The sequence below is a fragment of the Dendrobium catenatum genome, unplaced genomic scaffold (genome assembly GCF_001605985.2).
Source record: "Dendrobium catenatum unplaced genomic scaffold, ASM160598v2 fragScaff_scaffold_231, whole genome shotgun sequence".
Taxonomy (NCBI): Eukaryota; Viridiplantae; Streptophyta; class Magnoliopsida; order Asparagales; family Orchidaceae; genus Dendrobium; species Dendrobium catenatum.
In genome coordinates this window covers 5,798,851-5,814,412 of record NW_021318693.1, presented here as the reverse complement: position 1 = coordinate 5,814,412, position 15,562 = coordinate 5,798,851, and the positions used below count along the sequence as shown (strand labels likewise).

The 15,562-nt window shown below is 32.2% G+C and overlaps 1 protein-coding gene across 2 annotated transcripts in view; it reads left to right on the top strand.

Annotated features, from left to right (window-relative positions):
- LOC110104796 (DExH-box ATP-dependent RNA helicase DExH7, chloroplastic-like) overlaps positions 1-8,325 on the top strand; it is an 89,283-nt gene extending 80,958 nt beyond the window's left edge. For both annotated transcript variants that reach the window (XM_020834047.2, XM_020834048.2), the window contains exons 18-21: positions 2,646-2,738; positions 3,866-3,988; positions 5,419-5,506; positions 7,743-8,325. In XM_020834047.2, the coding sequence (XP_020689706.1) occupies positions 2,646-2,738; positions 3,866-3,988; positions 5,419-5,499 (297 nt within the window). In that variant the 3' untranslated portion in view covers positions 5,500-5,506; positions 7,743-8,325. The remainder of the gene's footprint in view (positions 1-2,645; positions 2,739-3,865; positions 3,989-5,418; positions 5,507-7,742) is intronic.
- The last annotated feature ends 7,237 nt before the right edge of the window (positions 8,326-15,562 follow it).

The following is a 15,562-nucleotide window of genomic DNA, read 5'->3' as shown; positions in this document are numbered from 1 at the left end:
TAGGCGAAGGTTTGGAATACAGTATAAATGAGATTTCATGCATTTATAAGGTGATGGATACCAATCCATCGACCTTACATGCTTTGGTATCTTCCTCGGGCTCTCACATGAGAGCAAACAAGTGAAAATGATCAGATTTTCATTGTTTTGCGAAGAGAACGGCAGGGATGATGATAAAAGGAGATGAAGAAGAGTGTCTGATGGGCTCCTACATTCTCCTCGAGGAATGGAGATGGCACCAATAGCAACAACCTCAAATAAAAGCTCCTTAAGTCACAGAATAGTGGCTTCTAGGCGCATGAGTGAGCTCTTAAGGACACCTTACTCCCAGTCCTTCTTAATCGAAGCCAGCTGCTGGGTTTTGCTTCTTTGGTTGTTCGGTTCCCACTAGATTTTGCACAAATTAGCTCGTGCTCTCTATCTAGAGGAATTGGTTGCAAGAAAGAGGATTGGACACCGATCCTCCCTTGGTCTCCCAAGTTGCACGCAGATGAACGCTCCGGTTCGACCTTCATCACCCAACATGCACACACATGCCCGGCTCGTCATTCCGTCCCAGTCACATGAACAGAAAACCCACATGCAAGGCTTGTTCTCTGCTCAAGCACGCACATTGGAAGCCCAGGCATGCACAACTCCTCTCGATCTCTCCCAGACCCACATGCAAGGCTTGTTCTCTGCTCAATCACGCAAGAAGAAGCACGAAGACTGAATACCGAAGATGCTCAATTTTCATTCACCACCAATAAATAATAATTTAGTTACACATCATGGTTCCCTATTTATAAAAATAATCCAATTTTATGCAAAAAAAGTTAATAATGAACCAAATGTTTGATGTTAGCATCATGCATTTCACTAGTACCTTAATAAGTAATAATCAATTTATCCCATTTTTCTTTTGTGTTGTCTAGTGTCAATATTTTAATATAGTCGCCCAACTTAAGTGGGATAGGAGAGATCAATCAGCTCCCTAGAGTTTTGTTTTTCTAGATTTAACTTGACTTATTCATCAAATGATTTGTCAGTTTTAACTCATATACAATGTAATTGGGACGTTTATAATGATATGAAAGTATGTTTAATAAATGAGGATGATCTTTTGCGTGGCCTAACGATGCCCCATTCAATAGTTTATGGTTACACAAACTTAATGGATACCCGCTAACCACTTTGCAATGCCTTGCAATCCACTCGGGAGTGATGCATGTGGTTAATCATCTAAGTTCGTAATGGTGATCTGTAATAAGGCTGCAAAAATCCATTAACTAGTCAAAATTTATTAATTTATTTTCAATTATTAAGTCTATTTTGTAAATTTAATGTCAGTAAATAATGAACTTCTAGTTGGTTTTATTTACTTATATAAATACGTGTATGATCAAAGTTGTTTGTCTACATTCAAAATAATAGGTTAATAATTATAATAAAAGATTCTTTAATTTAATTTCTGCAAGCTTTTCATAAGTCATGAAGATTGATTTGCAAGTACAAACACAAAATTAAATATAAGTTTTGAAATAATATGTTTTCAATTTTGCTTCAGTTCATCTTTAACATCTTAGTCTTTCAAGGTCATTGAACCATATATCCTTGTTTGATTAATCTCACATAATACTCAAATTTTATAAATCCTGTAGTCACTTCATTTAAAATATTTTTACCTCTATCATTTATTTGTTATTTCACAAGACAAAAGGCCTTATAAACTTAACAATTTTTATGCGCTTATACAATTTTTCTCCAATGCTATTATTTCTCATTTATTTTTTAATTTGTCTCACTTGCTGGACCCATGTAATTTGTAGAAAACCTGCATCAAAATATCTTATCAAAAACATCTTTTTTTAAGCATCTTCACTAATGTTAAAATAAAGTACAATGATAGTTGACCCTTGATTAATCAATCAGTGATTGGATCTTTTTTTCCATTCTAGGAATACTTCTAAAGCTAGTAACTACTCAATCATATTACTAATTGATTATGTTAACATACGTTTGACACATCTTTTCCATAATACATGCCAAATCAATTCTCGTGGTGCTCAATATTAGTAAAAATTATATGAAAATAATTTTGTTTCTTTGATTCTTAGCTATTAATTATATCAACATAAAATTCTTCTCCATGCTTGATCTTACAAGTACAAAATAAAATTGTGCCTCCAACTTTCATGTAAACTTTCTTAGCTATTGTTTCATGGTCCTCTCTCAGAAATTCACTTTATAGCTTATAAGTATAATTCCTTTATAATTAGGGCCATTAAATATTTTTTTGCTCTTAAATGCTAATGCCTATGTGCTTCTTCTCCAATCATTTACGGTCTTCGTAATCTTAAAGGTCTCTATAAGAAATTTGTTTGCAATACTGCAACATCCCTTTTAACTCTCCAATCTGCAATATTACTTTAAAAGTGCAACATGAAGAAAATTCTGCATATTTACGTTTTCTAATTATATTCTAATAATAAGATGTGTTATATGGTAACTCCAAAATTCAAGTTCTGTTATAAAAAAGTGCTGTGCAACTGTTAGTAACCCACCTTATATAATATATTCCTACTTAGATGACTTTAATGTTCGAATTTGACATGATTCTTTGTCATAGCAAGACATTTTGGTTGAGTAGTTTCTTTTTCTTTCAGGTTGAAACTAGCAAGGTGTTTCTGCGAGACACTAGTATTATATCTCCGTACTCTCTTCTTCTTTTTGGTGGATCCATTTCTGTTCAACATCAGGTTTGTCTTTGAAGATTTGATGCTTTATGTCTTCCCTTTGGCTCTTTTCGTAGTTATTAGGTGTATATTCTTATTTCTATTGGCACAAGTATCTTGGGTCCCTCCGCACGGGAAAACTAATTTCTTATGTGGTTCGATTATAAATTAAACGAATGCTTTTTGACTAGAATCTGTTTGTTAAGTTGGATTGGTTTTGCTGAAATTACTTATTTTTATAAATGCATTGATTGTAATAAATTTATGCCTAATGGCATTTATGATGTTCCTGAATATAAGTTACCACCTCTTGAACTACTTTTTCTTGCCTATGTTCTGGATTGTTTCTTCTGTTACTTGTTCTTAAAAATTAAATATCTGGAAATCAAATTGTGTGTAAAATTTGAAATCTTGTAGAAAATTTGTGCAGCATAATTGACTTATGTTAATAATAACATAATTGATCTTATTGAAGAAATTCTAAAAGAATGTAAATGTCTAAAAATTATATTTTGTGTATGATTATATAAAAGTAATTCTATTAATAGAGTTTAATAATTCTTAAATTTAATCTCAGTTGCAGCTTTCAAATCACGGTCAGTTTAGTGTAGATGGTTTTTGTTGTACAGTACAGGTTGGCTGGATATTATTATTAATTCCTGAATCAGTAAAATTAAAGACGTAAATATTGATTAATAATCACTTAATTTATATAAATGTATATATATCAAAATGATCCTACTAGGATTTCATTCAAATTTTTTTAATCATTTTTAAGAGGTGAGAAAATTAATTGTGGCATTAATTTAGTTCTTTTAACTCTTACCTTCGCAAATTTTGAGTAATACAGGAGCAGGCTGGAGGAAGGACATAGTTGACAAGGAAAAAAAAAAGTTTTGTTTGGTTTTTTGTAATTATTTACGATGTGCAACAGTTAGTAATCGCTGAGCATGATTTTCCGCTGAAATGATTTAAAAACTCCAGGACTTGCATGAAGATTTTTTTTTTTTGGGCTTTTGGATGAACCTCATTTGAAAATGCGAATGAGCAGTTTTGGCCGATAATGAAAGCCTAGTATAAATGTTTCTGTTTGATAACCATTTGTTTCATATTTTACCTCTGTATATATCACCATGCAAATGTTGTTGCAGATGGGTTTGGTCATCATAGACAACTGGTTGAAATTAACAGCGCCTGCACAAACTGCTGTTCTATTCAAACAACTCCGCTTAACACTTCATGCTGTTCTAAAAGATCTCATTCGCAAGCCAGAGGTACTTGGTTGTTAATGTTGGATTAATTTTAAGCTAGAATTTATGTATAGTATTTAGCTGTTTGAACTGCGCAATATTACCAAGGACAATTTTGCTTAAATTGTCTGTAGTATCAAGTGAACTTATTGAAGAACAATGTTCTTACAATGTCTCAGTTTTTAGTTGTTATTCGCTGTTCAAAGCTTCAGGTGGAAGTCTTTTAATTTTCTTTTCATTTGCCAATATACTAGTAGTAACCGCAATTTTTTTGTCCCTTTCTTCTTGGTAAACAGTATATCTCATGTTCTCTCAGGTGAAATGTGTTGTTTGTAAGTTTGCGATGGTTTCCTTTTTTGTTTTTTTAACTAAATATTGGTATCCTGACCACTTTAAGTTGCCTCTATTCAGGTATAGAATGACTGCGCAGAAACAAACTATATTTGTTATGTGAACAGTTTCTTTTCACTCTATTGATATAATTTTTGTGTCGACTCAACTCGGGTTTAGTCAAATCGGACCCGATTGGAACTCAATCAACTCAATTGAGCCTCATCGAGCACAAATCGAGTCGAATTGGACCCAAATTGGGTCCAATTAAACTCAATTAAATCAAATTGGATCAAATCAAACCCAATTTCAGCCCAATTGATTAGATCTCAACTTAATTTGACCATCCAAATCACCAATTTAAATCCAACGGCTCTGATTTCCTTGGAATTCCGTCCGTGTGCGCCGCTTCCTACCTGTCATATCTCGTAACTAGCAATCGAGAACAATCTTATCTTTTAGATATACGAAATCGAGACTTCCGCTTCATCCATTCTGGATTCCTGCATGCGTTTATATATATATTGCCCTCCCTGGATCTTTGATATTCAAACATTATTTTCAAACATATTTGAGTCATTTGATTTCTATCATTACCTACTGATATATTTTTTTTTGAAAATCAACGAAGTTCTATTTACTTTGCGCTTTTAGCAATTTTTTGTCTCAAATCTTTTAAATTTTTTGTTCCATTTCTGTAACTTTTCTTTTACTGCAAATTTTGTTTCGCCTAAAAGTAATAATAGCGTACCCTAAAGTGCCTTACCTTTTGTATTTGTTGTATGCACATTCATAACCAATATACAAAGTTATAGAATTAAATGTTCATTCATGATATATTTCCACCATGGTGGGAGACATAGTTTTATCGACATATTTCAGAAATGATTCCCTGATTGATGTTGGGTGTAGATACAGAGATGCCCAAGTTGATAAGCTAAAATTTAGGGACACCATCTGGAAATAATGCAGATCATTGTGCCACCCAATTTGAAAAGTTGTTATTATCTTTACTTTGCTTGCACTTAATTTATACATCTGGCTTTTAATTATCACAATGAATTGCTTTGTAATTGGTATTGCATCGGTATTGATACCACTTTTGGATCGTATCATTCTTCTAGATGCTGACTGTTTCCAAGAATGAAGTGGTGAAGTCCATAATTCATCTATTACTTGAGGAGGGCGCTTCCCAGTTTTCTTGAAATTCAGGTATTGCTTTGTTTTTTAAATTTGGTTTTCTATGAAAAGTTTTTCGTTGACAATATTAACCCATAATTAGTTCATTCGAACAAGTTGTTTTTGCACTAGCAAATTCAGTGTATTAATTTTTCATATATTTTACAATATACTTGTATTTCTAGTTTGAAGATTATGTGAATGGAAATTAAAATTAAATGTCCTCCAAGATTTGTGATCGCAATTGTAATTATAATTCAGCTAGGAGCAACCTAAAAGGTTATCTTATACTTTGGTACTAGGTTTGGGGGGGCAGGAAACAGAAGTCATGTTTAGGTTGTTCTTTTTAGCTGTATTATGATGGCTTTTGCTAAAAAAATTAAATAATTGAATTACCCTCAAGTTATGTAACAAACATCTAAGTACAATTGGCACTCTTTGCATTAATTTCAAATCTCTTGTTTTTACATATGAATTTATAATTTCCAAAATTTTGCAAGTAAAAATAAAAAATATATATATAAAATTTTATAGCTCAATTTTCATATATCATCAAAATGAAGTGGTCGAATCTCCTCCCACTTTCGGTTGAACCAACCTTGCTGCATCCGCCTCTTTTGTGTAAAACAATAAGGAAGAGATGAGAGAGGGTTATATATTTAATAATAATAGTAAATTATTATTATTGTTATTATTATTATTATTATTATTATAAATGATAATAAAAAAATAAAAAGAAAAAAAGAAGGCTCACAATCATCAAGTGGAGGAATCCTGGGGTTGATTCGGTCCCCCGAAGCCCTCGGCCGTCGATCTGATTCGACTGAGTGGATAGAAGACTTGAAGCCAATTCCAGGGTCAATTCGTTCCCTTGAAGTCCTCGCTGTCGATTTGATCCGGCTGAGTCGATCCAAAAAAGCGAGTGCCCTCCCTAACCTCCCCACACGGGGAGGGGATGCCGGGAGGTCGCCGAAATCACCTAGCGAAACTACCAAAAGATGCAGGAAATAAAGGTTTTCCACTATGCAACCTAAGTACAAGCTTGGCTACAGAACCTTAACCTAGCCCCCTCCTAAAATCCTAACCGCCTTGAATTTCCCACAACACCCCCACGCACAACACACCCCACCTACCCTCTTTTTAACTATTCTAACCCTTAATCCTAATCATCTAGATTGTTCGATTTTTCCTCTTGTAAGGAGGACGATTGATCGATTGCCGGCTATTGCCCGGCCTCCAATGTACCTAATCTATTATCTTCCAATGCCAATCAACAATAATGTTCGGAACCCATCAACCACAACGTATGACACTAGTCTTACCGATCATCATCCGATGCTAGCCAATCACTTCAGGGCTCCTACTTCAATCATAGGAGATATCATTAATAGTCCTTGTCTGCTAAATTGTGTCAATACCTCTGTTCATATATAAGGGTGTTGCTCTTGTCGCTCGTTAGTGAAATCATTTTAACTGGGCTAAGTTTCGTTTTTGTTCATCTTCTCTGGTTTTCCAATCAAAAGTTCTCATATATCTCCTATGAGTTACTTCCAATATAAATGTATGCAGAATTTTTATATAATACTAAGGTGATAAATTCCTCCTAAAACAACAAATATTTTTTATGATAATTGCTATTGAATGCAAGCAACCAAAAGGCAGTACTTTTCAGTTCTCTTAACCCATAAAATTTTCTGATACTTCTTTTTTCACTTTCACAAAATAAAAAATCTTAATTTAAAGTGCTGCTTGAAAGGCAAGAAAAGAACTTCTTGATATCATCAATCACCTATAATTTGTGTACATCTTATACTGTATCAAACTTTGCTTCTATTTTCACTTGCGGACCGGTTCCTATAGTTGTTGAGCAAAAACGACGATTGTTTGCGCTGAATTGGTCCTGTTTTTTGGACAATGCATGCTGTGACTTTTCTGCTTCTCTTATATTTCTTCGGAAGTATTTTCATTTACCATACTTAAAATCTGAATTTTTTTAATAATTTATGCTTGACTTCTAATTTCCTCCTGAAGGATAGAAGTCTTCTCAATTTAGGAAAGTTCGCATACATTTAACATATTTCTGTGCCATGTGGAAGAGTCTAGAAGGCCAAATTAAGTTACAATTGTGTAATTAGATATATCTTTTACCAAATATGTTCTTTCATATTTTACATATTTTAATTTTCCTTGTTTTTTACCAATGTTGATTTATTTATGAGGCTACCAGCTGCCTGTTCTCATTGTACAGTTTGTTGATGTTGATTTGCAGGCCTGATGTCAACTCATATCCCTAATGTTCTTATATGAGATTACTGCAACATTCTTTGCGGTTCCAGCTGTGCATTGCTGTTAATAAATAGCTTCCTGGAGCAAAAAAAGAGGTGAGATACCTATAATAAACTCAATCTAATACTTTCAAATATTATTAGTCTGAAGAGAACCCTCCAAGCCAGATTCGATCAACCCTTGATGGCCATTTTGGCTGATGTTTTTTAAGGATATGTATACTAAGACTTCATTTGGGACAGATTTTTAGTACAAAAATTTTTATACTGAAAAGTTGTTTTAGAAAGCAGCAAAAAGCTTTCTCAAATGAAGTCTAAAATGCACAAACAATACAAAGTGGTGAAGATTGCCCTCTTGAGAAAATCAACCTGTAGGCCCTTCTCAGTTATCATGTTGTGCAGTTACTTATTCCAGTCATTAAATTAATTTAGATGGTTTGTTTTGATGTTTGCAAAACCATAGAGATTTGAAACTGTATTAATCCCAGCCATCCAAATTAGAATGGATGGTTGGGATGGACGAACGGACGAGATGTTATAATAAAAAATGGAGAGAGAATTCAACCAGCTTCTTCTGAACAACATCAGTGTTGTATGCACTCCACAAATTAGTAGTTGGAATGTTTTGATTTATTATCAACCTGAAAATGGTTTGTTATCAAAGTAAACTTAAATAAAAATAATAATACTACTGTATCATTTTAAAAATATTTTTATTTTATATTAAAATTTAAATAAAATATAGTAAAAAATATGGAAAAAAATAAATAAAAGGACCCAGTAGCAATAAAAAAGCCGTCCAAAATGAAGCCTACGAGGGTCAATAATGAAAACCTCATGCTCAAAGGAGACTTGAAGAAAATCTAATGATCTGAGGAGATTGCAATGAAACAATTGGCTGTTTGGATTGGAAAAGAAAGAAAGGTTTAGATAAGCCAAACATTTGGTCAAGTTAAGATAGGAAGGAACTTATTTCAAATTTGACCAATTATCATTTCCTAGTGGTTGATTTGGTGTTAAGCTATGAGATCAAACTCAACACATTATAATTATAAACTTCTACCATCTCTATTTAAAATTAAAATTTTAGTTATTTGTTATGCAAAAGAAGACTGATTATTTCTAGGTATTGGATAGAAATACTGAAAGTCCCTATCAACACACTTGTTAATTGCAATAGTATTGATTTTTATGTGTCAAATATAGGACTTAGTCTTTATTAGAAATAATAACATAATATAGCTCATTTGATTGGGTTTTTTTTTTATTTTATTTGTTCTGAATCCAGCAGAAAGTTGTCAATTTGTTGTAGGTCATTTAGATTTTTTATAAAGAAAAAAAAAAAGATTTTAGAATTTGATTTCTAGGGTTTTTTTTAGTGAAAATGAAACCTCTTTATTGTGACTTTGCATTGTATACTTTATAAAATATAACCCCAATCAAATATATTTTGGTTTAAAAAACAAATAAATATCTTAGCTTAGGATTTGTTTGTGATAGTTTTCTTACTGTTTTTTAAAATAATTTTTAGCATAAAAAAATTTTTTGTATTAGAAAATTATTTTAGAAAGTAATAAGAAAGCTGTCACAAATAAAATTTTAATAAATTCAAGGTATGTTTAATACTAATCTTATATTTTATAAAACATAAATTGAATTTTTTCTCATATAACAAGTCCCAAATATTGATGTAAATTTGTGGTGTTGGGGCGAAGCTCTCAATGCAAAAATTAAAAAAAAAAACTCTAACTTGCCATTTGATAAACAATTTATTATTAATATACTCTAAAGACTTTGACCAATTATAGCATAGCATTCTAACTTATATTATTGCTTGATAACCAATTACTTTCCCCAAAAAAAAAAAATATCTATGAACGTAATTTTAATGTTTATCTTATATTTTATAAGTAGAAATTGACTTCTTCTCTTTCTGGAACAAACCCTCACTATTAATGAAAATTATTTTATCTTTGTTGTGAAGCTCTCAATGCAAAAGGATATTATTCTAACTTTGTAACTTGATGAACAATTTCTTATTAATATTCTTGAAGGACTTTGACCAGACTTCCAACTAATGCTATATTATTGCTGCATAAGCAATTAAAAATTAGCTTTCCCACAATAGCAAGGCATGTAAGTTTTTTATTATGTTGTCTATAATGAGAATACATTGCTGTGTAATAAAACAAAAGGTAAAATATTAGTCAAAGATGGAGTTCATGGGAGCTATTTTATAGCATTATTTTGGTTAATTAGATGGAAAATGTGAAACTAAAATTATAAATGGACAAGAATTACCAATAGAGAACTTTTTTTTTTTAATATATGAATGTTAAACATATTTTTGATATACTACAACAACAATAATGACAATAAATCTTTATCCCAATATGTTAGGCTTAGTTTGAGACGGATTTCTTATTGCTTCTTAAAATAATTTTTTAATAGAAAATTTTTCTACCTTGTACTAGAAAGCAGCTTTAAGAAGCAACAAAAAAGCCGTCCCAAAGGAAGCCTAAGAACTGCTACATAAATCCATTTTCTCTATATCTTATTTAAGAGTCAAATTTTCATATAAATCTAATAAAAAATATCACTTTTAGTACTTTTTAATCAAGTAGTTTAGATCTACCTCTATTTTTCTTAATAAAAGTTAAATCTACTAAATCTACTCTTCTAATAGAATCGTCAGAATGTCAGCGTTTTAAACGATCAAATTATCTAGGATGACTCTCTCTAATCTTTTTGCCATAATTTTTATCTAAAAAATTATAAAACAAATAATCCTAATTTTTTTATTATTATCTTATAGTTATTTTCCCAAATAAATAAATTATTGCCCCTGCATGAGTTGAGAACTAATGAAGCATTGATCAATGTAAATAATGTTGATCCTTGGTCAAATATTGTATGCCAAATGTTATGCTTATAAATAATAAAAGTATGATTAATTTGGAAAAAAAAATTATATTGTAAATTAAATATCAGCCTTTAGAATATAATAAAGACCGAGCATTTGCATGGATGAATAAACAAAAATCAATATATCAAATCAACTCTAATTTATTCATTTTTTATATTTATAAATTTTATGGTTTGTAATGTTAGGAATCATAGAGAATAAAAGAAAAATGATCATTCATAAAATTAATATTAAATAATTGTTCAAGTAGATTGATTATCATGAAGATAATGAAAAATTTTACTTAGATTTTATTTGGGATCGTTTTCAGAAATAGTTTTCTCGCACAAAATTATCTTTTTAAAAAAAATAAAAAACTACTCTATAAAATAATATGAAAGCTGCCCAAACGTGATAGCTTTCACAATCATTGCAAGATCAGTAGTAGCAATGATATAGACCACTGCTACAGGGTAAATTTCCAGCAATTGAAAATTTGTAGGAACAAAATACTGTGAAAAATATCATATTTTGATAATATATCAGCATATAGATTGAAATTATAATATGTTTATTATTTCCTTATGATTTTATCATTTTCAAGGTTGATTGGGAAGCTAGACAAGACATCCCTTCCTCCTCCATTCTTGGTCAAATAATACCCAAGCTTTATTCTATTTAATAAATTCCATTGTTGGAATTGAGTCCTTGAAGCACAGTAATGGAGATTAATCAAAATGGAAAGCTGACTATTTAATGATTGCGACTATGACTAGTTATTATCAGATAATGCCAAAGTTTGAGTCATCTGCATATCTGTTGTAGATTTTTCTTTTGTATTTTATATTTTAGCAAAAATGTTTGCAGCATAAAATTAGAATAAATTTGTGAAGGTTACCTTTGCCTTACAATTGCTTTTTTTTTTTTTTTTTTTTAATTTTATGACATGATATGTGCTTAAATCCAACACATTAGAATTCTTAAATCTATTTTCAATCAGTACACTCAAAATTAGAATACACAATTACCTTAATTTTGCAGACACCCTAATTTTTTTCTATGCAGAGTTGTTTTCAAATTAAAAATAAATTTATGATTAAAAATAAGTGCAAAAAATTAGAAGGAATTTGATTATTTTATTGAAAGCCGATAAATATATAAGAGAGGATTTTTCTTTATAATGCAAACAAATTTTAAAAGAATAAAGTTTCTCTTGGAAGTTTAAAATATTAAAAGAAAAAGTGAAAGTTTTCTTTTTACAAATGAATGTATTGTTAGATATGAAGTTAAAAGAGTAAAAAAATTATTTTCTTCATATTGCCACACATAATTAATTAGATATATTCTCTTTCTTTTTTTATTGTATAATTTTCATAGAAAGAATGAAATTTATCTTTCTTCACTACAGGAAATTCAGGTATTACCGGTGGCTATTATCGACTGTCCTATAGCTGGCGGTAATACCGGTGGTTTAGCCGACGGTTTGATCGCCGATATTAACCGGTGGTGTTTAATAAACAGCCGCCAGAATTAGCGGCGGTATAATAACCGCGGAATATGACGCCGGTTTAATTTCATATTGGCGCCTTTACAGGCGGCCAAAGCCGCTTGTTTTAAGTAATTTTTTTTCAGCGGTATAAACAGCCGGAAAACCGCCCTAAATTTACCCATCCTGAGCCTTCCTCCTCACTTCTTCGCATTCTCTCTCGCTGTTGCGGACGCTCGCCTCCTCTCCTCCGGCCTCTCATGATCACGCCTTCGACGACTACTGCGCAGGAATCCAGCGCCGACAACCTCCCTCTGGCAGAAGATCTCGCCCCCAAGCAGAACCCCTCTCCTCTTCGGTCTCCTTGAGTCGCACGGCCCGAATTTCTGCTCCAGCCGTCAGACTCGTCCACCTCCTCTACCCTAGTCGCTGGCTCTCCTCTTTGTTGTGGGTAAATTCCCTAAAAATAGTGATGGCCATGTGTTTGTAGTAATTCCTATTAAGATACATAGATTGTGAGAAATACATTGATTGTGAGAGTGATATCTATGGAATGCATTTGCAAGTTATACATTGATTGTGAGAGTAATATCTATGGCCAAAATATATTTTTTCATGATAATTATATAATGCTAGATCATTTCGAGTTCATTTGAAAAAACTAATGATGGCCATTGATGGTTGGTGCAAGGTAGTGTGACCAAGTAGGAGTTACTACTTGTGTTCAAATGATAATGTGAGAGTAATAGTTTTTCTATGCATTAAAATATGGAATATACAATGCATAGAATTTGTATATCATGTGCAGGTTTAGGGTAAACTTCAGTAAATATAGAGGAGAGGCTGTCAATTTTTTTTAAATGCTACAAGTTTTCGGATGTCAAACAGCGGTTTGGTTGCCGAAAACCTTCATACCGGACGGTTGATTGTGCCAGAAAGCAACTAGCACTACCCAGCGGTTTAGCCGCTGGTAAAACCTACAGTTTTGACTGTTGGTAAGCTGCCCGTAAAGAACCGGTAGTTTACGGTGGTAAATTGGCGGTAACCCGGCGGTTTAGCCGTTGCTAATACCGATAGTAAATCGGTGGTAACCCGGCAGTTTAGCCAGTGCTAATATCGGCAGTTTTGATGGCCGAACGGCCGGCAAGCTGCAGGTGATTAACCGACAATCACCGGCGCAACGACCGTCAGAAATTACCAGCTGTCTAGGCCACCGGAAAATCGCTGGTACGCATTTCTTGCTCGGTTTATTCTGACAGTTTTCAAAGCGCGGAAAGTATATATATATAACCACCGCATGCAACCAATTTATGAGAGTACGCACAATCAATATCATAAAAATATTGTAGTAAGTAAAAGAATTAATGCTCATAAAAGTGAGTGTAAGAAAAGAAAAGAATGCAAATTTTCATATTGTGATTTTGCCACCAACATACCTAAGTTCACTTATGCGTTATCTTAGAATTTTTTACTATTCACTCCATAGTTATGCAAGATGGAGAAGTCTCTCTCTTTCATGAATAATGGAGAAACACATAACAATTATACTCAAAATAAGAAGAATGCTACCCATAATACTCCTTGCTAGGCAATGAACATTCACTTTAGGGTGTGAAACTACTCATTTCTAGCATGCACAACCCGCCTATTAATGAACATTTTAGCAAAATCAATTTGTGTGATCCAATATCTATTTTAGTTAATTTTTAGGTCTATTTAAGATTTTTTTTAATTTAATGATTAAAATGCTTTATATTACAAGTATAAATTGTAGATTAAAACTTAAACAAATCAAGAAAAATTAGTGAATATTCAAATAATTCATGTATCTCGTGTAAAGAATCCTATAAATTTATGTAAGAGTAAAGGGTGCTTTGGTAATTTTCAAAACATGCCTATTTGAATTTTAAACATTGAAATTAACTCTTGAGTCATCACAAATAGATAATAAAAGGCTCATTAGAGTATAAGAAAATTTTGTGAATATTAATTTAATGTTGTTAGCATATGCTCGGAATTTGACAGTTTTATAAATCCATTATACATTTAATTGATTAAAATAATGACTTTTTAAAATTTTAAAATAGAAAATAGCGTGCAAATTTATTAGAATATTTTTTCTTTAGATCTACATGCTAAGCTCTACCTTAGTACCAAATTGCACTTGATTGTATAAAGATATAATATCATAGCAAAAATCTTATTAGGATATATAAATACTATTCCAATTCTATCCAATGAATGGTAGCCTGACCGAATGCAACCCATGGGAAGTTAATTACCCTCTCTCTCTCTCTTCAGTAGAAAAAAAATGAAAATTCTCATTAGGGTGAGATAAAGGGTTTCTTAGGCTACATATGGATATATTTCACTTGCTTTGCTATGGCACATGCAATTTGATCAATATCCACATGCTTAAGGTTTTGCTAAGGTTTGTAATAAAAACATGCATAGACAAAATTTGCTAGTGAATTAGATCCCTTGCCTTCAAGAAGTGAGGAGAGGTTTGGGTTCTGTTTGGATGATTTGGATTAGTAGGCTAGCTAAGCCCTAGTGGCAATTTTGTGCTCTTTGGTAGTTGGAACTCATTGGAAGCACTAGAATGTTCCTAGGAACTATGGGTTTCTTTTATGTATAGAAAAAATAATGGAATGTATGCAAGAGCTTGGGATTAGTTTGCTTTCCTTAGCCTCACTTGACCAAACCCAAGACATGATTAACCATGATGATTAGGTTGTGGCAACTTACATGAGCCTCTAATTGAATGGTTGTGATCATTTGGAGACAAGATTAGAAGGGAGAGCCTAGAAAAAGCTTAATCTCCTTTGAGTATGGCCAAATACCCATTAAGATAATGTTAGTCGCACCAAACTATGATTAGGCTCTATGATTGCTATGTGAGTTAACTAAGATTTGTAAGAATTTAATGGAATGCATTGGATTACCCAAATTTTCCTTTAGGGTTGGTTGGCTCAGTTGGATTCATATGGATCCAAGTAGGTTAACTTGACCTAATTCAACTAAATGGGATACACCTAATGGCCAAGTATATTGGCTTTGTTTTGGATTAGTCAAACACATCCCCTAAATGATATATGGGCAAAATGCATGGTTTTGATCCATTTGAAGGTTAGGGACCATTTAGCTCAAAGAGTTCTAAACAGGTAAATGTTGGCCAAATTAGGGTTAAGAGTTGAGAAAATTTGGGCTAAGGGATCTTAGGGGATCAATTGAACACTAAACACCTAGGAATTTGAACCATTTGAGCCAAGTTGATATAAATTTGACTTAATGGGTTCAAATAGGATAAGTGTAAAGTTTATTTTGGGTCAATTTGGACTATTAAGTTAATCAAATGAAATTAATGATTAATTTGACTCAATGATACTATGGTAAATTACACAAGATGGTTT